The sequence below is a fragment of the Micromesistius poutassou genome (assembly GCF_964030765.1).
Source record: "Micromesistius poutassou genome assembly, chromosome: 24".
NCBI classification, from domain to species: Eukaryota; Metazoa; Chordata; class Actinopteri; order Gadiformes; family Gadidae; genus Micromesistius; species Micromesistius poutassou.
Window position 1 is genome coordinate 4,882,368 of NC_140294.1, and position 24,150 is coordinate 4,906,517.

A 24,150-nucleotide genomic window follows, 5' to 3' on the forward strand; every position below is an offset into this window, starting at 1 on the left:
AGGCTGTTTTCTTAAAAAATCGGTATATATTTAAATGGAAATACTTCAGTTAACTTGGACAACAAGGTGAAGCACTTCATCGTGTGGGACATCAGACAGTCCGAAGTTACCTCAGAATAAACTGCAGGAGAGAGATGTTGGACGATGATGATGATGATAATAATAGTTGAGCTACTATACAATTGTTTTCATAGGGCTGAAAGAACAAGTATAAAAGGACACGCCGTGTTAACATCCACAGAAATGAACGCAGCCTACTACCTGTGGCGAAACGACGAACAAACGTGGAGAAGATGACGGTCCAAAGGCATACAAAGCCCCAGTAGTCCTGCAGAAGCGGGTCGAAACGTCCTCAACACGTCCGCCGACTTCCTCCCGGATCTAATTGATCCGCCGGCTTTTGCCAATTAGTCCTCGTCACCAGCACGAGCCACTGTTAATATTAACCCATTGGACGCTTCGAGTCGGAACACCCACGTAACCCCGACCACAGGGGTCGCTACTGGACCGAACAGCCCCGAATCGCGTCCCTCCCACATGTCCACGTCATTTCTCACACACACACACACACACACACACACACACACACACACACACACACACACACACACACACACACACACACACACACACACACACACACACACACACACACACACACACACACACACACACACACACACACACACACACACACACACACACACACACACACACACACACACACACACACACACACACACACACACACACACACACACACACACACACCGACGTCAACGTAATATCTCCCCCCCCCTTCCAAGGAGGTCCAGCAGTGTGAAACCTGAGAGCAGCTAGTGGGCTACTGTTCAGCATCACCAACATCTGGAATCTCAATTAGCGGCCAGAGAAGGCGGGGCTTTACTTTGAAGTACCTTAAAGTGTGAATATTGGGCGTGGCAATTGATCCGTCATATTATACAAGGTGTAGTTTTCCACTTGCTTATGATTATATAACGTTATTATATGCCTTGATGGTGTCTTAAATTGTGCGTTAAAAGGCCACCTGCATACATTGCAACTTAGATGTTCGGCACATTTAAAATGTGCTTACAGTACAGAGACTGTCGTCTGTAAATTAGGGATTGGATTGTTACACAAAATGTAGCTAGACGTTTATAAGAAAAACCTTTTGGATACAGGAAGTCATTCAGTGGTGAGGGAGTTCACAAGGCATGGAGTGGAAGGTGGGGTTTGGGATTTGCCAGAAATGTTATAAACTTCACCTCCTCATCCTCATCTTCAAACCGCTTATCCGGGGTCGGGTCACGGGGCTGCAGCTCTAGCAGGGGGCCCCAGACTTACCATGCCTGGGACACATAAACTTAACTTGTTCATTTAAAACCCGGAACTTGTTGATTTAAAACACTTGACTTGTTTTATCCCAATCGGTTGAGTGTATTCAAGAGAGTTCACCATAGGATGGTCTCAATGACTCTCAGATCAGTTGACAAAGCAACAACAACAGTCCAGTCCATAGCTTTGTGTTTATGTTTAGTCCATCAACAAACCACCAATACAAAGTAAACAAAGTGAAACGCTGTTCACGACCATAACATTTCACTTTATTCATCACGCATTGTTCTCGTATAAAAAAATAGACCTTTGTTAGAAATTTCAAAAACAACTCGATCCAAATAAATGACGGTTACCGAGGGAGACAGACTTCATCAGCTGGGTGAACCGCCATGCCCCACACAACGACACGCCCACTCGCCCCTCTCTCTTTGAGGAAACCTATTTTTCCACGTGACCCTGCATGGGAGCCAAGGTCACGCCCAAGGTCACTGTGACCCCGGGGTGACCTTTTGACCTCCAAGACGAGGGACGCAGCGTGGCTTAAGCAGGCGTGCACGTGGGTGCATTGGAGACCCCTGCCACACACACACACACACACACACACACACACACACACACACACACACACACACACACACACACACACACACACACACACACACACACACACACACACACACACACACACACACACACACACACACACACCTCTGCCTCCCTCAGCCAGAGAAGGTTAAGGCGTTTCAAAGGCACAGCTTTAAACCAAGCTTTAAAATGTTTTAATATGATTACATCACATTGCGTAGCGAATACAACAGCAGCAAAACACACTCACACACACACACACACACACACACACACATTCAATACTAACGCACATCCATACTAACACACACACAGGCCCACTCAGGAGGCGGCGGCGTCGTGCAGGGTGGTTGCGAGTGCGACTCCGAACATGGCCTCCCAGTGGGTGCGGACGCAGGTCAGCAGGTGGGCGGTGAGCTGGGGGGTCTCGGAGCGCAGGCTCCAGGTCCTCTCCTCCTTCAGCGTCTGGGTGAGGGCCACAGGCACGCACACACACACACACACACACATGAACAAACGCAGGCCCCGCACGCACACACACACACACACACACATGAACAAACGCAGGCCCCGCACGCACACACACACACACACACACATGAACAAACGCAGGCCCCGCACGCACACACACACACAAACACAGGCAAGAACACAGACACACACACACACGAACAAACGCACGCACACACACACACACACACACACACACACACACACACACACACACACACACACACACACACACACACACACACACACACACACACACACACACACACACACACACACACGAACAAACGCAGGCCCCGCACGCACACACACACACACACAAACACAGGCAAGAACACAGACACACACACACACAAACACAGGCAAGAACACACACACACACACACACACACACACACACACACACAAACACACACACACACACACAAACAAGAACACACACACACACACAGTTAAACCAGCAGCCCACCCCCACCTGTAGCAGACTAGTTCTGAAGTTCTGTCACTGTTTGCACTAGGATGCAGTTCCCGGAGAGAGAAGGATCAAAACATGACAAGGAGAATATAAATGTTGTTTTGATGTGTAATCTGAATAGAGTGCCGAAGTCCCGCCTCTTCCAGTGGTCCCCATGGGACCTATGAGATCGTAAAATATGAATGGGTTTCAATGGAGAGAAAGTAATTATTTTCTGGACCCAGTCTTTATATGCCCCGGATTACACACATGTTGTTTGTGGATTTAAATGATCATTTTTCATGCAAAGAAAACTACAATTTATCGCGAAGAAGTTTGATAATTTTGTTTTGTGTGAGGCCGCTTTGTGAACTACAGCTCTTCGCTGCTCTCGACGCGAATGATATACGTCACCACCCGCACTTGGAACTCTGGTACAGACATGGCGATCTCTCTGCTCTGCTTCACTTCTGCTTCACTTCCATGCAGAGGATAACAGCATCGAAAGAGGTGAAAACCATCATAATTCGGGGCATGTGGAGAGTTTCAGTTATGCCGATGGGGAGATTGTCTGTCTTGTCCACGCCAGTCGCAGGGAGCGTGACGTCACATACATGTAGTCTTTCTCATTGTGTATTCTCTAACAGCCTTTAACTGAACAATTGCACAATAAACGGTCAAACTCTTGACATGAAAAATGATCATCTAAATCCACAAACAACATATAAAGACTGGGACCAGAAAATAATTACTTTCTCTGAAACCCATTGTTGAAACCCATTAATATTTTACGATCTCATAGTTCCCATGGGGACCACTGGAAGAGGCGGGACTTCGGCACTCTATACCCCCGCCCTCTCTCTCATCACTAGAACCATGTCACTTGAAGTCCCGCCCTCTCTCTCACCGCTAGACCTATCACTGAAAGTCCCGCCCTCTCTCTCACCGCTAGACCTATCACTGAAAGTCCCGCCCTCTCTCTCACCGCTAGACCTATCACTGAAAGTCCCGCCTTCTCTCTCACCGCTAGACCTATCACTGAAAGTCCCGCCCTCTCTCTCACCGCTAGACCTATCACTGAAAGTCCCGCCCTCTCTCTCACCGCTAGACCTATCACTGAAAGTCCCGCCTTCTCTCTAACCGCTAGGCCCATGTCACTGTAAGTCCCGCCTCCTGTAGGGCTGGACTAGTAACTGATCTAGGAGCAGTTGGACGGACCCACCTCGTCGTACAGCTGAATGTCCATCCTGCATGCGTCAGAGGGCCAGAGTTGCGCCGAGCTCACGCAGCTGATTGGCTGGCTCTCCAGGATGGTCGCCGCCCCGCTCGACGGTTCCACACTGTCATTGGCCGCGAGGGTCACCGGGCTCTTGCACCATTGGTGGTCTTCGTCGAGCAAGTACAGCGTCTCCTTGGTAACCAGCACAGTCAGTGGAGTCCAGCTGTTGTCTACACAAGAGACAAACGTGATTATTATTCATCGTTCTCGGGTTTCTTTTTATTGTTTCAACTTTACAAATCATAAATCCTGCTGAGCACCGCAGCATTTAAACGTATGTGTCTGCAGGACAGTGTAATCAGGGTGTTCGGCAGCAGGCCCAAAGGTTCTGGGTTCAAAGCTCAATGTGGTCAATGTTTATCAAACCGTCGAAAAACGGTTGTTGTTTTTCAATAACACCTTTGTGACAATTATGTCTACTATGTCAAACTACTGGCGTGGCCTCAACTGCATGCTGGGACACGCGGCCTGGCTTCCCTTTACACGTCTACAGCTGTGTAGCCTACGGCCGTGTCTCTAGCAGCGTGCCTGGGAGGGGGAGAAAACAATGCTGTGTGTGTGTGTGTGTGCGTGCGTGCGTGCGTGCGTGCGTGCGTGCGTGCGTGCGTGCGTGCGTGCGTGCGTGCGTGCGTGCGTGCAGAAGCACAAACACCTGTTGGCTTATCAGCTGCAGTGTGTGCGCGTGTATATACGTGAACACACAAACACACACACACTCACTCACCTTGAAAGAGGAATGCTAGGAGATAGAAGAAGTGAAGGTGACCGTCTTCTGCTTCGGTTTCGTCTTCACACACCAGAGGCCTGGAACAAGTTATACAATCAATACATGATCAATACATGATCCATTTACTACCAATACACTACAGATAAACACACACCAGAGGCCTGGAACAAGTTATACAATCAATACATGATCAATACATGATCCATTTACTACCAATACACTACAGATAAACACACACCAGAGGCCTGGAACAAGTTATACAATCAATACATGATCAGTACATGATCCATTTACTACCAATACACTACAGATAAACTACCAATACACACACCAGAGGCCTGGAACAAGTTATACAATCAATACAAGATCCATTTACTACCAATACACTTCCGATAAACTACATGATCAATTTACTACCAATACACAAACCGGAGGTGTGGCAGGAACAATTACTACATGGATACTTTCATTATCAAAATCATCATTATTACACAAATACACTATCAATACACTATTATTACACAAATACAATATCATTACACAAATACACTTCCAACACACACACACACACACACACACACACACACACACACAGTACCAGAGGTGGTGCTGGGGGTGGAGGCGGGAGGTGGAGATAGACTTCAGTTTGCTGCTGGACCTCGGAGCCAACTCACGTACTACCCCTGTTAACACACAACACAACATTACAACACAACACTACCCCTGTTAACACACAACACAACATTACAACACAACACTACCCCTGTTAACACACAACACAACATTACAACACAACACTACCCCTGTTAACACACAACACAACATTACAACACAATACTACCCCTGTTAACACACAACACAACATTACAACACAACACTACCCCTGTTAACACACAACACAACATTACAACACAACACTGTTAACACACAACACAACATTACAACACAACACTGTTAACACACAACACAACATTACAACACAATACTACCCCTGTTAACACACAACACAACATTACAACACAACACTACCCCTGTTAACACACAACACAACATTACAACACAATACTACCCCTGTTAACACACAACACAACATTACAACACAATACTACCCCTGTTAACACACAACACAACATTACAACACAACACTACCCCTGTTAACACACAACACAACATTACAACACAATACTACCCCTGTTAACACGCAACACAACTCAGTACTACCCCTATTAACACACAACACAGCATTACAACACAACTCAAAGTACTACACTTGTTAACACACAACACAACTCAATACAACACACATACCACACCTTCAAAATAAAAGACCCTTGCGCCTTAGAGAGGGAGGGGACTTATAGTAGCTGGTGTCTTTTAATTTGTCGGCCCCACTGTGAGACCTTCAAAATAACAGACCCAAGCAAACAGGAAACCCCTAAACGCACCCAAGCAATAGGAACACAGCCAAAATGGCTCCTGCTGTGGGCTAGGGTTTCTACTGCCGAATAGAGGTGGGTGGGGACGCCTATGGAGCACAATACGGCGGGTCAATCTAGAAGCGTGAGATTGCGCGTGACAAGGACAAGCAGGGGGCGTGCGAGGTATCACAGGAGTGGGAGAGAGAGAGAGAGAGAGAGAGAGGTGTCTCTGTTTGTGAATAGAGTCACTTCAGAGGGGGCCCCTACACTTTGTGGCCCCTACACTTTGGGTCGTGTGCACACACCAGTCAGGCGGCCGAAGAAGCGTTTGCAGCGGGCGTCGTCCCGCACCAGCAGGGTGTAAGCCCCGCCCCCTTCCTCAAACTCCATGTGGATGGTCTGGGAGCACAGGCCCACCTCCAGGTAGCTCAGCTCCGTGATTGGATGGCTGTCCCTCTTCTGCAGCCGGTCGGACAGCTGGCCGTTGCTGGGCGGAAACACAGAGAAGGATTGGGATTGGAGGATAACTCGTAGGAAGACCGAGCTGTCTTCTGATTGGCTCAAATTGGTGTCAGGTTTTAATTTGTGGTTATTTGAGCACTTAGTTCACTTTTGCATTTTTTTTGGTACACTTTTTTTAACACACTGCTACTTTTTAAATTGTGTGCGTATCCTAATCATATATACTGTATACATCATACACACTACTGATACTCACTGGGTGGGTGACGACATCTCCAGGAAGTACAGCCTCTGATTGGACACGACCAGAAGTGAGGGGGACTCCCCCGGTTGGCCAAATCTAACGGTGGACATCTGGACAACAAACAAACAAACAAACAACAAACAAAAAACTAAATCATAAACCAACACTTCCTCTTTCTGCTTCGGATCTGGACATTCGTAGTAGCTATGTTAATTATTTAGTCATTAATTATTAATTAAGTTTAGTTATACATTAATTATGTTTAGTTATTGTATCGGTCCTGTATCACGACATACAGGTACATGGTATCACGACTGAGTCCTGTATCACGACATACATGGTACCAGCAGGACTGAGTCCTGTATCACGACATACATGGTACCATATTGGGACAGTCTTGTCTCGGGACATGCATGGTTGACCACGTCACTGCGGTCTTCCTACCTTGAGGAAGGAGTGCAGCTCCTCCTCCTCCTCCTCAAACACCTCCATGTCGAGGAAGAGCTGCAGTCGGTGGTCCACGGCCTCGTAGTCCTCAGCCAGCACGTCCAGGTCACCTGCAACCAGCAGCACCCATCAGCCTGGGCTGCTTCCAGACCCTAAGTCGACTCTAAGTCGGCTGATTCCTCATATGAGAGAGTAGTGCTTCGTGTGCGTGGTGGGAGAAAGTGCAGAAGCGATAGGCCGGTGACAGCATCAGTGTGGGATTCGCGTTCTTTTCCGAATTGGAATAATTAGTTGTCAAATTTTTGGACTTTTTTTTTTTTTTTGACTGCCAACAACAACTGACAACTTTTCTGCAATTTTCAGTTGACTTTTATCCGCAGTACAGTACAGTACAGTCTCATATGTTAGAAAACAGCCGAGCGTGACATGACAAGATTTCATAATCATGAATCATAAATCATGATCAAACTTACAAATTCTAAACTACAGCATAATTATTAAAATAAGTTGTATTGATACTGTTATAGCCGTATAGTATTGAGTCATGTCTTCTACTCGACTGTCCAAGTGGGCCGAGTAGAACGCTACGCACCGTTAGGGCTCGACCTATCCGGCTGATCCGCCCCACTCAGGTCATCCCCACTAGCCGCCATGCTAATGCCAGTGCTAGCGTAGCAGTAGCTCCCTGCTAGCTCTTCTTTGCCGTGGGTCTCGGCCCAGGAATCCACCTGGTCCGGCCCCGCCTGGAGGGAGCTCTCCTGGGCCGTGACGAACAGGGACGAGGGGTCTTGAGAGGTGCTGAAGGAGGCGGTGGTGAGGGTGGACTCTGGTATTGGACTGCTGCTGGGGTTTGCGTCGCGGGACAACAGATCGTCGGAGAAGGAATTCTGTGGCGAGAAGCGACGCATTTATTTTAGGAAGAAGAAGTCTTGGAGGTGTTGTGTAGCATAGCTCCTTTAAGATATTTGGATGGTGTGTTGCATTGCACTGTTTACAGCAAACGTCTGTCTTGACCTCAATCACAGGAACAGTCTCAGAGGGCTTCACACACACACATTATGATACTTAATGATACATTATGATATTATGATATTATGATATTCAGAAGCCCACTAAAGGACATGGAGAGTTCCCCCCCAAGAAGCAACCTTGAGAAGGAACTGAGACGAGGGAAGGGAAAGCTTTTCTCTTTCCTTTCTCTTTTAAATACTGTCAAAGTGACAGGTTTGAGACTTACTAGAGACGAGCTGACATTGGCGCGGCTCTCCCAGTCTCTGGCGTGTTTGATTGGTGTGCTGCTGGAGGGAGCTGATTGGACGGCCAGGTCTACCACATGATCGCCACCACACTCTGGACACACCGTGCTGTTTTCTGTTCAAATACAAAAAACAAAAAAATATATTTCATATCCTTCGTCAAAAATGACCCTTTAAAAACTTAGAATCCATATCTCACGTATTACTTAACATTATCTCATCAGAGTCTATTGTTATCTGTAGTTATTCAAATGGAAACCTTTCTCAAGAATTGAACCATAAAACTTGTGCGAGCAAAGGATTGATGTTGTTTGATTGATGTCACGTTGTGTTCTCTGTATTTTTAGCCAGAGGCAATCTTTTAACTCGGCAACACTCATGTAGGTACATGATAACCCATTAGACCAATTATTTTTGCAACAAACCTCAATGATCCCTGGTTTTTTTTTTTTAAGAAAACCCAGCCCAAAGGGTTACTACGGTAGCCTAAAGACTGGGGTTAGTTGGAACTAACTAAAAGACCCCACTAAAAGAGACACAATCCCAACACCTTTTCAGAGGAAAGTGAATGTGATTTGGACCATTTGATTGATTTGAATGAAACAAAACACCACGTTTTTGCACCGTTTTACGATCTCAACACTCACTCATTGACTCCTTGACATTTCAGACGACAACCAATCGAACCTTCTTGGTTAATGAAGTGAAAACGTGCCGTGCGCGCCGAATGTGGCCACAGGGGTGGGATTTGAAGAGAGACGTGTGAGCGATTCCTGGGTCTAATCTCTATCACGGCTAATCTCCAGCTCATGTTTCAACAGCCCCGCCACCGGCCTCACCCTCACTGCCTTCCAACACTAAAGAATGTTGCCGTGGGCTACGTGACGCATCATCAGATGCGTGCACACGTTCAAATCACCCTCTTATAATGATACCGTACAGGAAGCCTCGTTCGGTGCGTTGTTCCACAGAAGGCCTCTAAGTGACCTCGCTGTTCAACAGAACAGGCGTGTGGTGCGCGGTATGTTTATCTGAGAGGACGTGTCCGCACAAGACAGAGCCACATCCTGGGGCTGCTTGATTCCACGGCGAAAGGTTCAGAATCGCTGCAGTCTAACCTACAGGCATCCTGGGACAGAGGCCCCCGAGACCCCTACCTGCTACTGAATGACAAAACATCAGCTCTGAGTCTTGTTAGATAAAAGCGTCTGCTAAAAGGTCAATGTAAATATGTCAAATAGCCACCCCCTCCCAACCCACCTACTTAGGGCGCACTCACTCACACTAGGCAAAGGGCAAAGTTGCCCTGTACCTCAAGTACGATTGCCCACCCCCCCCCCCCCCCCCCCACTGTGCCGCTGGCCTGTGTTCACACTAGGCAATCTCAACTGGGCCTGAGTACGGTTGCCTCTTGTACATATAGGTTGCGTATCCATTAGCATCTGTACCGTGGCCAGGGAATATAATTGTACATGAGTACGGATGGCGTGCTCACACTAGCCAAGCGATCTAGACTTTAGGGGGCAAATGTACTCGGGCACGGTACAGATGGCGTAGTGTGAGTGCACCCTTATTGTATGTTGTACGTCCTGGCACTTAAAGGTCCCATATCACTCAGGTATGGGACTCAGGTGTGAGTGTGATTAGCCATTACAAGTCGTTTTGAAAATCACTTGGTACTTGGTTCCATGAACATCCTTACTGTACCGACAGTGATGTATTGCTTCACCTTCTTCTGACAAATGTACTTATTGTAAGTCGCTTTGGATAAAAGCGTCTACTAAAATTCCCTAGATGTAAATGTAAAATGTAAATACACAATCGTATAATGAGACAGTGAGCAGGCGAGCAGTAAGCGGTCGTAAAGACCCGCACACACAAGCTCGCTGCTCAGACCCCCACCCCCGGGGGCCCCAGCTGGGGCTCCAGAGCGTGCCGCAGCAGGTCCGGCATTCAGGCCTGACTCAGAGGCACGTTCCTGGGCACGCCGCCCGGTGAGAGCTGGGTCTGGTCTGGAGAGGTGGGCTGATGAGAGAGACTCAGCCAGACAGCAGGTCTGCTCCGTCGTGTAGGAGCAGGCAGATAACTACCACCAGCACCTGGCCCGGCCCACCTGGGGATGAGGGCCTGGGAACGGGGGGGGTTTGGAGGCAGGCTAACCAGAAGACTGGCGGCTCACAGGGATGTTTATGGTTTGATGGTTTTAATGGTGTTTCAGCTGCTGGTCTGTGTTTTCGTTTGGATGTTCCTATATTTCTCTTTCAGGCCACTGAAGAACCATGGCTAGAATACAGTAAAAAAACAAAAACAGGAATGCATGTTTTCTTTGATTTGAACTGATTTGATTTGAAATGTTAATTCAGATCTCTGTTCTGCACTGACTGGAAGTCTGGGCTGACCAAATGACCCAGAAAATAAAAGTCAAAAACAAGTCCAAGCAAGGTTGGATGACACCACCATAAACCTGGACACACACACACACACACACAAGCCTGGACACACACACACACACACCAGCCTGGAGAAACACACACACAAACAAGCCTGGACACACACACACACACACACACACACACACACACACACACACACACACACACACACACACACACACACACACACACACACACACACACACACACACACACACACAGGGGGCCGTGTTAAAGAGCAGTAAGCGGGTGTCTCACCCCTGCCCTCCTCCTCCTCCTCCTCCTCCTCCTCAGGGGCCCCCTCCCTCGGGGCCCCGGCCGCGGGCCCCTGCAGGGTGAACTCTGAGCAGCAGCGGAGACACTGCAGCCGCCGGGCGCCGCTGGGACGGCCCGCTGCCATGACGTCATCACGCTGGCGATTCAGCTCCGCCACGCCGCGCAGCGTGTCACACAGCAGCTGAGGACGGGGGAGACAGGAAGTGACATCATTTGAGTGGGCCTGCCACCGTGGGATAGGCTGTCACCCCAAAGAGACGTTCAGGGAGGTGTTTTTAGATGCATGTCTTTAAGGCGCATATGACGTTCATTTTACTTCGCTGGGGACACGCGTGTTCATTTGAATTTCATGGGCTTCCTGTCCTACAGAATCTCAGACTCGCTTGTGTCATTTTGTGGGATTTATCGTTACCGTGGCCTTTTTTGTGGGCCTATTTGAATTTTAATTGGTTATGATTGATGATTGATCTGCGCAACTGTTGACATTTCCAAAGGCCTTGACGTGTAGAATTGCATACATCCACATAGTGTGCAGCGGCGTGTGTCTGAGCCTACCTGTAGAGCATGCTGTGGGTTCTCGTCCAATAGGACGTAGCTCCGCCTCCTCTCTCGGCCGATCACACAGAAGTGAAGAACCACACCAGGAAGTGACTCTACCTGACCCTGAGAGAGAGAGAGGGAGGGAGGGAGGGAGGGAGGGGGGGAGAGAGAGGGAGAGAGAGAGAGAGAGGGGGAAAGAGAGGAATAGAGGGAGAGAGGGGGAGAGAGAGAGAGAAGGAGAGTGAGAGAGAGAGGGGGAGAGAGATTATACACCTACTTGACCCCCCCCCCCCTCCTAACCTCTTCCCTCCCTCCTCCTCCTCTCCCCCCCTCTCCTCCTCTTCCTCCTTGTCATCCTCCTCACCTCCCTCTCCCAGGAGTTCTGTGTGACCTTCCACCCCCCTCTCCTCCTCCTCCTCCTCCTCCTCACATAGTTCTGTGTGACCTTCCACCCCTCTCCTCCTCACCTCCCTCCTCCAGGAGTTCTGTGTGACCTCCACCTCCCTCTCCTCCTCCTCCTCCTCCTCACCTCCCTCCTCCAGGAGTTCTGTGTGACCTCCACCCCCTTCTCCTCCTCCTCCTCCTCCTCCTCACCTCCCTCCAGGAGTTCTGTGTGACCTCCACCCTCCTCCTCCTCCTCCTCCTCCTCCTCACCTCCCTCCTCCAGGGGTTCTGTGTGACCTCCACCCGGCTTAGGGAGTCCAGGTCCAGCCGACGGAGCTCCATGCCCCGCTGCACCTCCACCTCCACCACGAGGGACTGCTTCACCCTCAGGAACACCTCCTTCCCCTGGCTCCTGCTGCTCTCCTCCTCCTCCTCCTCCTCCTCCTCACCGCTGGACAGGACTCCAACCAGCAGGGGGGGACACAGGTCCACTGGGAGACGAGGAGCACGACCAGTCAGTGAGTTAAGATACTGATGGGCAAAAATAACCTAACGGACACATTACATTACGAATATAGTCAACTCTGGGTCCAAACTTAACGAACACAACACACCACACATTCAAGAGGGTCAAGATGACCCTCGAGCCCCCCTATCAGTCTGCGGAGAACAATGCCACAGCTAGATGGTGAGGACACACATATCACACAGAAAGACAACACAACCCGGAGGCTCAAGGACAAGAGAACCCTCGATAACCCACACAAAGTCTACCACACACACCTGGTTAGGAAAGATACTATAAGTTTCACATGCACCGGATCACGGGGTGCTCTTCTGAAGCAGAACCTCCACGGAGGCGAAGCTACAGACGACCTCAGCGCTGTTAGGGGACGTAGAATATTCGATCTCTCACGCTTTATGAATCAGTATTACCTTTGCCACTACCTTTGACAGACTTTATTACCTCTCCGTCTCATTTTATCTGGTCAAGTAACTAGACAGACTGTTTTTCCCAACAATACCTTAAGTTAAGATACCATAAGTTCAGTTCAATTAGGATAAGTTCAATTGAGTTCAATTTGGATAAATTAAGACAAGATAAGATATGTTAAGTTAGGATAAGTTAAGGTAGAATACATTAAGTTAATAAATCAAGTTTTATTAAGTTGATGAATAAAGATAAGTTAAGTAAAGTTAAGATACTTTAAGTTAAGTTATATTAGGATACATTCAATTGAGTCAAATTAGGATAAATTAAGACAAGATAAGATAAGATATGTTAAGTTAAGATAAGTTAAGTTAAATTAGGATAAGTTAAATTAAGATACTTTAGGTTAGGTTGAGATACGTTAAGTTAAGGTAGAATACGTTAAGTTTAGATAAATAAGGATAAGTTAAGTAAAGTTAAGATACTTTAAGTTAAGTTAAATTAAGATAAAATACGTACATTTAGTTAAATTAGGATAAATTAGGATAAGTTAAGGTAAATTATGTTAAGTAAAGTTAAGATAAGTTAACTTGAGTTAAGTAAAGCCGGAATGGCTTGAACACCTTGTGAGAAATCGGAGGAAACACTTTCATGATAGTCCATGCTTCTTCTCCTTGACATTTATGCAGTTTGGCTAACAAAGCTACGGTGCATTACCGCCATCCACTGGCTTATTCCAGTTAGGACTGGAAACGTGTGTGGAACCCAAGACGACCCCGATGGACGTCAGTAGTACCAAATGACCCCAGTGCTCAGGTCAGTATGGGTCCTTAAATAAGTAAGCTTTAGTTAAGATACCTTGAATTAAGTCAAGTTAAGATACGTTAAGTTAAGATAAGTCAAGTTAAGGTACCTAAGTTAAGATACCTTAAGTTAAGTCAAGTCAAGATATGTTAAGTTCAGTTAAGGTCAAAATACATAAAGATTTGTTAAGTTAAGATAAGTCACAATAAGTCAGGATAACTACAAGGGGAACGATCACGCTCTGCTGTTTTCTGATGTAAGAGAGGACAATTCATACGCATTCTGGGAGAAAATCGTGGTCTACAACCTCACCGAAATTTCTGTTCTTTCTCAAGAACAAAAACCCGCTTAATGTACCAACTTCTCCGGGATTTTTTCACAGATTGTTTTAAAGAGGAAGCATCATGGGAAATGGTTTATGCCGGCCCTTTCTCTTGTTCCACGTGTTCACCGTAACTAGAGTAGAGGAACAAATCAGAAATCTGGAAGTCCTGCTGTTTCTTTGCAGTCTCCTTCTGAAGTTTCTTTCCGAACAGGTTTGATAGAACAGGCCGTTTTGAAAATCGCTGGCTTTGACATCGAGACCAGGGACATTAGCATAATCCACCCCCTCTCAGGTGAATTAACGCCCCTTCCAAACACATAAGATGTGGTGACGAATGAGTGGATCTCTGTCAGGTCGAGCTTTTACAACGCCACGGTGTGTGTGGATGTTCACATCCAACTGCACACCTTCACGTCGTCAACATCAACCTTTACTCACGTACCGCCGTGCAAGTAAACACTGGCATGTAACGCCCACTGCTATCTCGACGAATGATCAATAAATATAACACAAAAACAAACAATAAAGTCTTCACAAACGTCTTGTAAAGACCCCCGGGAACAGTTTTAAAATAACCGAAAAAAAAGTATTATACGGGATCTTTAAGAAAAGTTACGTGAAGTAAAAGATTTGTTAAGGATTAAAGGATGATTAATTAATAAATTAATAAATTAATAAATGCACGTTAACGTCCCTTTACCTCCCAGGTCCTCCTCCTCCTCCTCCTCCTCTCTGGTGTCCCCGCTCCTATTGGTGGGCCCAGACCCCTCCTCTCCCTCCAGGGTGGACCGGGTCTCTCCCGGGCTCTGACAGCTCCACCGCAGGGTGGACTCCTCCTCCTGCTCCTCCTCCCCGGCCCCCTCCCTGGGCTGGGAGCAGGGGGGGGCTGGAGGGGGCGGGACCTCCTGGACCTCCGGGGCCTCCGGGGCCTCCGGGGCCCGGTTCGGGGGGAGGTCGAAGCCATTGGAGCCGGCGGCGAGGGCGGTGGCGGTGGCGGATGGCGCCGCCTCGAGGTGATGCTGGTAGCGCAGCCAGTCCTCCCCCAGCTGCTCCCGGAAGCTGTCCATCCTCTCTATGTCCTTCTGGTGGGGGAGCGCAATGTCTACCGGGAGGAGAGAGGACTTTTACTTTGAAAGGTTTTTATGCATCCTTCTGGTGCGGTAGCACGATGTTCACTGGGAGGACAGGACTTTTACTTTGAAAGGTGTGGGTTTTCTGGTGACACACACACACACACACCCCCCTACCTTGAGAGGAGGTCCGTGGTCTGGGCTGGTGGTCGGTGTCGCTGGGTTCAGAGATGCTGGCCCTCCTCACCTTCACCTTGGCCTGGGGGAGGAGGGGAGACCATGAAGGAGAAGGACACTAGTGTGCATGGCGCCTGGTGGCCTTCCTGTCTCTCTGAGCACATCAGGCCCGCCTCCATCCCGGTTGAAAGCCTTGTGATACAACCAATCAGGGCCCGGGGGGGGTCTTTTGTCCGTGACCAACAAGGAGCGCCGCAGTCTGCCAAGTAAAACAAACAATGGCGGCGCCCCAAGGAAACTACAGCAACCCAAACAGTTTGATCTGAATGAGTGAATTAGAGTGAATAAGTTAAAAGATGACCAGAAGTCTGCAGCGAAGGCTTTTCTCAGATGGAATATGACAAAGATTCAGCAGGAGTTGACAGTGCAAGAGCGTCCCTCTCATTGGCTGGAGGTTAATTTAACATTGAAAGGCCGTGCCCATATTTGGAAGTCTATTGCTGCCCGGCCAATGCCTCTACAGTAACTCTCCGTTGTTCAGGCAGGAAGCGTACCCTGGCCTTCTTCCTGCGGACCCGCGTCACCGCCACCTCGCCCACGGACATACTGTCACTCAGCTCCCCCGCGCCGCTGGACCCCTCTTCTGCACCGCGCTCTGTTTCCCTGGCAACCGGGGGCGGGGCCTGCGAATGGCCAATGAGCTGCCCCGGTTTGGGCAGGACCTTAGCAGAGTCACACAGTGAACCATGATTGACTGTTGGCTGACTCGTCACAATTAACAGTTTCACAACGACAGTTGTGCAACTTGTTTGTGTTATTGTTGTATAAAATAAGGTCTAGTACTTTGAAACAGGGTGACTTACGGACAGCTCTGAGGAAGTCAGCGTGCAGCCGTCCAGTTTGAGCTGTAACCAGAACACAGAGACTTTGAACACAGCGAGTGCATCGGGACACACAGTCCTGCTGAGTTCATTGGCACATATCTCCCACACTCTCACTCGACTCCCAACGAGAAGCACTCGGCAATCTGTCACTACTGCAAACACTAATACATGGATGGATGATGGATCGTGGATGGATGATCCACGATGGATGGATGATGGATGATGGATGAGTGTACGTGTGGGTGGATGTGAGGATGTAGGGTGGATGTGAGGGTGTAGGGGTGGAGGGGTGGATGTGAGGGTGGATGTAGGGTGGATGTGAGGGTGGAGGGGTGGATGTGAGGGTGGAGGGTGGGTGTAGGGTGGATGTGAGGGTGTAGGGGTGGATGTGAGGGTGGATGTAGGGTGGATGTGAGGGAGTAGAGTGGGTGTAGGGTGGATGTGAAGGTGGAGGGGTGGATGTGAGGGTGTAGGATGGATGTGAGGGTGGAGGGTGGGTGTGAGGGTGGAGGGTGGAGGATGGATGTGAGGGTGGAGGGTGGGTGTGAGGGTGGAGGGTGGAGGGTGGGTGTGAGGGTGCAGGGTGGGTGTGAGGGTGGAGGGTGGATGTGAGGGTGGAGGGTGGGTGGATGTGAGGGTGGAGGGTGGGTGTGAGGGTGCAGGGTGGGTGTGAGGGTGGAGGGTGGGTGTGAGAGTGCAGGGTGGGTGTGAGGGTGGAGGGTGGGTGGGTGTGAGGGTGGAGGGGGTCTACTGACCCTGAGGTGGGCCGCCCGGGGGGAGAGGTGACGGACGGCGGCGGTGCGGTGGCTCCTCTGGAAGAACAGAGGGTTCCCCTCCAGGACGAGCTGGGGGAGGAGGAGGAGCACGTTAGGGTCACACACACACACACACACACACACACACACACACACACACACACACACACACACACACACACACACACACACACACACACACACACACACACACACACACACACACGGTAATTGGCATACTGTGCTGTGAAAGGTTCTACCAAATAATTAGGTGAACCTGTATTCCTTAAAACATGTGTGTGTGCGTTTGGTTTATTCCACGCAGAAGCACGTGTGTGTGTGTGTGTGTGTGTGTGTTACCGTGTGGAGACTGTGCAGCATCGCCAGAGGAGCGAGCTGAGAATGTTCTAGCAGTAGGTTGTAGGCCAGGTCCACGTGTTGCAGCGACGACAACTGTTCTACACCTGACACACACACACACACACACACACACACACACACACACACATTTAAATGCTTTTATTTGGATCCAAATTTACAAAGAGGAGAAAAAGATCCAAACATTTTGGGAAGAAATATTGATAGGTTAGGTTCAACAAGCTGACATGCCTTTACAATACCTAAATGATAAGTTAAGTTGTTATACACCGAACACCTAAGGGTAAACAAAACATCTTTGCCTCCAGATTTGCATACTACCTATGGTGGCTGAAACAGATCAAAATGTTGCCAATCTTGGAAATGGCTTCCTTCTTAAGTAATCACCCCAACCGCAGTCCTCTAACCACATTTTGTGGATATGACCTAAGCTTCCAAAAATTAAGGATATAAGTTTGCATTAGTAACCTAGTTGGCATATACTACTCACAACTCACACACACACACGGTTTTAGATGGAGAGGATTAGCCAGCCTGAGAGGAACCAGGTACCACTGGTTGCCGTGACAATGGTAAAGCTAGCACATTGGTAGCTTGTGAGGCTGCCCTTCGTTGACATCATCAACATCCCTCTCTAGGCATCAATCATCGTCAGAATGTGCCATGCACAAAGAATGAAGACACACATTCGTCCCTTTGTTAGGCAGGGGGGCACATCTGTCAGGTTGTAGTGACTGATTAGAGAGAAATCACCATGTCAGAATAATTTATATGAGTAAACGTTGGATTACAAGTCTGCAGCTGTCATTGTATATATGTAAATATCACATCAATATCACAATAACACATTTGTGAATATTTTTCACAACTTCACATTGAGAACAAGGCTGTGTGGATATTTTCATTCTGCAACGTGTTTACCTTCATAGTGTCAGTGTGTGTGTTTGTGTTTGTGTGCGCGCATATAAATGAGCATGTGATTATATACGTATGCGTTGGTGTGTGTGTATACGTGTGTGTGTGTTACCGTTGATGGTCTCCAGCTCATTGTTGCGGAGGATGAGTGTGCACAGCTTAGCCCGGGCGCTGGGGCCGAGCGACGGCGCCCTCTGCAGGTTGTTGTAGCCCAGGTTCAAATACTCCAACTCACTGAGAGGCTGAGAGACACCACAGACAGACAGACAGACAGACAAAAGATAAGAAAGAAAGAAAAAAAAAAGAGAAAGAGAGAGAAAGAGAAAGAGAGGGAGAGACAAAGAGAGAGAAAGAGAAAGAGAGGGAGACAAAGAGAGAGAAAGAGAAAGAGAGGGAGAGACAAAGAGAGAGAAAGAGAAAGAGAGGGAGAGACAAAGAGAGAGAAAGAGAAAGAGAGGGAGACAAAGAGAGAGAAAGAGAAAGAGAGGGAGAGACAAAGAGAGAAAGAGAGAAACGTCCCTTTCAAACATCAATTAAATTATCAGCGAGGGCTGCATGTGTGAATGGGGAGAGAGAGAGAGAGATTTTAAAAGTTATCTTATTTAAATGTAATGCCGCTTTTCCACCAACAGTACCAGCTCAACTCGCCACGACTTAACTCGCCACGACTCGGTTTGGTTCCAGGCACATCGCGTTTCCATCTAAAAAAGTACCTCTTCAAGGTGGGCGGGTCGTAGAAAAGAACCTCTCCAATGTGAGCGGGTCGTCATTAGGTTTTAATCCCGGGAGATGGGATTCCCGGGAAATCTGAATCTGATCAAGACTATTTCCTGATTCCCGGGAAAGGTTATGATGGGAAATAAAATCAAATAAAAAGCGCAATGACTGAGCGTCTATTGTTGTCATACGGTAACGTCGATGGAGGCGAAACTCGAGCCCTGGGAAAGGAACGACACTAAAACGAAACGCTGATCTGTGTCAGCGGATCAGCATTGCCCTGCTATGCCATGCCATGCCATGCCATGCCTTCATTGGCATTCCCATGCCAATGAAGCGCTTTAAATTGACCTTGAGAAAGAGAGTGAGAGAAGGAGAAAGAGACAGAGGAAAATGTTGTGCTTTGACAATGTAAATGTATTCTTTACATATCAATGAAGACCTTTGCATCTGTAAACAGACAGAGATATAAAGAGGGGAAATACAAAGAAGGAATTGTGAGAGCGAGAGAGAGTAGATTCGGTGAGAGACAGAGAGCGAGAGAGAAACAGATGGTGAAAGACACAGATAAGGGGAGAGCACAGATAAAGAGAGAGAGAGCATAGAGAGAGAGAGAAAGAGAGTGAGAGAGAGACAAAGAGAGAGAAAGAGAAAAAAAGAGAGAGAGAGAGAGAGAGAGAGAGAGAGAGAGAGAGAGAGAGAGAGAGAGAGAGAGAGAGAGAGAGAGAGAGAGAGAGAGAGAGAGAAAGAGAAAGAGAGAGAGAGAGAGAGAGAGAGAGAGAGATAGTACCTTGAGGAACTCAGCACAGTCCTGGATCTTGTTGTGACTCAGATCCAGAGACCTCAGCACATTCAGCAGACTCTGGGGATCACACATTATCACACTTATCACCACTGTGTGGGCATCCACCTGTGTGTATTAATGTGTGTATGTGTGTGTATTAATGTGTGTGTGTATTAGTGTGTGTGTGTGTGTGTGTGTGTGTGTGTGTGTGTGTGTGTATTAATGTGTGTGTGTGTGTGTGTATTAATGTGTCTGTATTAATGTGTATGTGGGAAGTGTCTATTATAGGGGTGGGAATCTCTTAGCACCTCACGATTCGATTCCGATTCAGAGGTCAACGATTCGATTATAAAACGATTATCGATGCATCTCGATTCAACAATTCTTTTTACGTACATTTCCATGCAGGATTTTCAAAAAAATATATATATACATCTGACTTTGCTACTCAGAGTTTGCTAATCACTTCCTTCTTGTGCGATGATCATTAAAGACAATCAACAGATGAATTACCTTATCTAATATTTTATATTAGATAAAGTCGGTTCTCTGCGCAGAGGACCTGCAGGCAGAAAGGAGTTTTCTGTAGCGCTCTGCAGCAGGCGAACAAGTTTAATGGAAAAAATAAAATTTTCCCACCCCTAGTCTATTAATATGTGTTTATGTGTATTATTTATTAGGATTACTAATTATTATTTGTGTGTGTCTGTGTGTGTCTGTGTGTCTGTGTGTGAGTGAGTGAGTGAGTGAGTGAGTGAGTGAGTGAGTGAGTGAGTGAGTGTGTGTCTGTGAGTGAGTGAGTGAGTGAGTGTCTGTGAGTGAGTGAGTGAGTGAGTGAGTGAGTGAGTGAGTGAGTGAGTGAGTGAGTGAGTGAGTGAGTGAGTGAGTGAGTGAGTGAGTGAGTGAGTGAGTGAGTGAGTGAGTGAGCGAGCGTGCGTGCGTGCGTGTGTGTGTGTCTGACCAGCGAGGCGTCCAGGCAGGTGATAGAGTTGTAGCTGAAGTTGAGAGTGTGAAGGTCTAGCCAGGGGAGAGCAGAACTCAGGTCCCCTCCGCACAGAGACAGCAGCTCCTACACACAGACGCACACACTTATTATCACACACACACACACACACACACACACACACACACACACACACACACACACACACACACACACACACACACACACACACACACACACACACACACACACACACTACCTCCAGGGAGGTGAGGCTTCTGGAGCAGGTGAAGACCTCCAGCTGGGAATACACTCCTCTCAGACCCTCCAGACGGTGAGGAGGGAGACGCTTCAACTGGAGGAGGAGGAGGAGGAGAAGAAGAAGAAGAAGAAGTAAAGGAAGTAGAATTGATTCCATTGTTCTGTTCCTTAACTGGAGGTGCTGATTCTTAAAGCTCGCTAGACGTTCACCTCCAGGATCCTGAGGGACTTGAAAGGGAAGATCTTCACTGCAGACGGAGTCCTCGACTCCGACATCTCTACCAGCTGGGACACCAGAACACACCATTACAACACGCACCTTTAAACATAACGTTACATCACCATGAACCCTGTTCAAATAAATATATAAAGTTATATCACTCACTGAACAACGCCTTTGCTAGAAATGCTTGAAGAAATGTGTGTATAAAAATCTTATACTAATAATACTAATATACTAATACTAATAATACTAATACTAATAATGAAATACATAGAGTGCATTTCAAGCTATATTGCTTTTTCCTCCTGTCTTTTTCCCTCTCCCTCCATCCTTCTCTCTCCCCCCATCCTTCCCTCTCCCTCCATCATTCCTTCGCCCTCCTCTTCTCCCTCTCCCCCTGTCCCTCTTTTTCTCCCTCTCCCCCCCTCTCCATCATTCTCTCTTCCTCTCCCTCTTCCCCACCTTCAGTGAGACGGTCTTCTGCAGCACGTCGAACAGGAACTGCAGCTCCAGCAGGGAGTGCGTGTCGGCGGGGTGGGAGGCCAGCGCCAGGAAGCCGTGGGGGGCGCCGGGCCGGGAGAGCAGATACTGCTCGAACAGCAGCGTCAGCTGGGCCAGCGTGGACGCCTGCAGGGTCAGGGTGCTGCTGCCGCTCAGCACCTCGCCCCCTGGTGGCGTGGAGGGCCAGTTGGGCAGAGAGAGGGGATGGGAGGTGGTGAGGGGGAGGGGGAGCGAGGGGATGGTAGAGGAGAGGAGAGAAGAGGTGGAGAGGAGACAAAGGAAGAGGAGAGGGGGCCGGTAAGAATGTAGTTCGGAACTCAGACTGTATAAAAGGCTAGGACACCAACACGTCCTGTCCACTTTGGCAGTTCAATGGTTAAAAACATTGTTAAGATATGTCAAATAAGGGAAAAAGGTGTGAGGGTTACCATCGTTTCGGAGCAGCGTGGCCAGGCTGTGGACGAGGGAGGACTTGCCTGTGTGTGCGACAGCCATCCTGAAAACCCAACGACACACACACACGTCAGATTATGACACTAGAATGTGGTGTGCATGTGCGTGTGCGTGCAATAAAGTTTGTGGCTCCAGAATTGGCCTCTTTAGCCATCTACATCTACCATTTAACCATCTACCCACAAGAAGGATACCCCAGGAGGACCGTCATACTCGACTCCGAGTGATCGCCGATGATGACGGGTGAATGTGAGGCAATATTGCAATGCGCTTTCAGTCGCCACTGGTGGGAAAAGCGCTGTATAAATGCAGTCCATTTACCATGTACCATTCATCGGCCTCTTCCCTTTTAAACGCGCCCTCAGCCCCCCTACTTAAATAACACAAATGTTTCATGATATAAGAGTCGGAGTTCGGTCCTTGACGACGTGACCTCGGTGTTGAACATATAAGTCCCCTTAAATAACCATTAGGATCCGTGCCGCCATCCCCTCAACAACACCGTCATGTTTCCGTACACAACCATACACAACAGTACACGTAGCTTCATTACAGCTGGTAAATAGACTGTGTAGTGCAAATGTAAAAGCATTTATTTGATCACTTTTAACACCCCAACCCTTACGTACCTTTAATAGGACGATCTAACAGCACTGTTTATTAGCGGAACATCCCCAAAATAAACCTAAATGTCTGAGATCAGAAGGGCGAGCAGCGCGGACGATGTTGACATTTTGTGTCACGTGACGCCTGTCAACAACGGCAGAGCGAACGGTAGCCGACACGGGACAAAGATAAAAGCGCTTCATTTAAACAGCGTTGCTGACAGGCGTCACGTGACACAAAATGTCAACAAGCGCGTCATATTATAAAAAGCGTACACACACACACACACACACACACACACACACACACACACACACACACACACACACACACACACACACACACACACACACACACACACACACACACACATTAATGTAACGCAACACCTTGAATGTTGTGAAATGGTTTTTGTAGGCTACTTGTCACTGGACAGTCTGTTCATAACATTTGAACAGACACAACAACCAGACAAACAATCAAAACTGTATGAGGGAAGTCATGGACATTACAGGAAGAACTTCACCGTGTAACTTTCTTGTTAACTGCTCCGATTTATTAAATAGGTAACCGTCACAATATCTTATATATATATAGGCCTATATATATATAGCCTATATATATATGTATTAGTGCTGTCAAACGATTAAAATATAAATCACAAATCACGATTAATCGCATTAATGTCACAGTTAACTCGCGATTAATCTCAATTAATTAATCACAAATTTTTATCTATTCTAAATGTCCCTTGATTTCTTTTTGTCCCATTATCTTTTCTCATTTAAATGCTCTTATCAACATGGAAAAGTGGATCGGCTTGCTTTATTCAAATGTTTTTTTTATTGAAAACAACCTATGTAGTGTTCAATTTCATCGTTCTACAGCATAAATCCCGGAGTGTAGTAGGTAGTAGTGTGCACAATTGCATATTATAACACATAAAGGGGTTATATTATGACAGCAGGTGTTTAAATACTTATTGTAAAGAGCAAGTCAAAAAAGCAACACATGATGGAGGATGGATCACACTCACACCCGGAGGCAAAATATCACTCGTACTAACGA

The 24,150-nt window shown here is 47.7% G+C and overlaps 1 protein-coding gene across 1 annotated transcript; it reads right to left on the bottom strand.

Moving 5' to 3' along the window:
* Window positions 1–1,403: 1,403 nt before the first annotated feature.
* Window positions 1,404–23,215, bottom strand: stk11ip (serine/threonine kinase 11 interacting protein). Its single transcript, XM_084487888.1, has 26 exons — window positions 23,106–23,215; window positions 22,452–22,519; window positions 21,985–22,190; window positions 21,510–21,584; window positions 21,298–21,393; window positions 21,057–21,164; window positions 20,102–20,173; window positions 18,707–18,836; window positions 17,662–17,765; window positions 17,302–17,391; window positions 16,526–16,567; window positions 16,217–16,384; window positions 15,663–15,744; window positions 15,116–15,517; window positions 12,626–12,846; window positions 11,987–12,094; window positions 11,414–11,612; window positions 8,705–8,838; window positions 8,060–8,354; window positions 7,465–7,577; window positions 7,033–7,130; window positions 6,620–6,801; window positions 5,495–5,579; window positions 4,894–4,973; window positions 4,113–4,339; window positions 1,404–2,391 (listed from the first exon to the last, which is right to left on the bottom strand). Exons 2-26 carry the CDS (start codon window positions 22,516–22,518, stop codon window positions 2,248–2,250), a joined length of 3,528 nt encoding a protein of 1,175 aa, XP_084344014.1. The 5' UTR covers window position 22,519; window positions 23,106–23,215; the 3' UTR covers window positions 1,404–2,247.
* Between the last annotated feature and the right edge of the window lie 935 nt (window positions 23,216–24,150).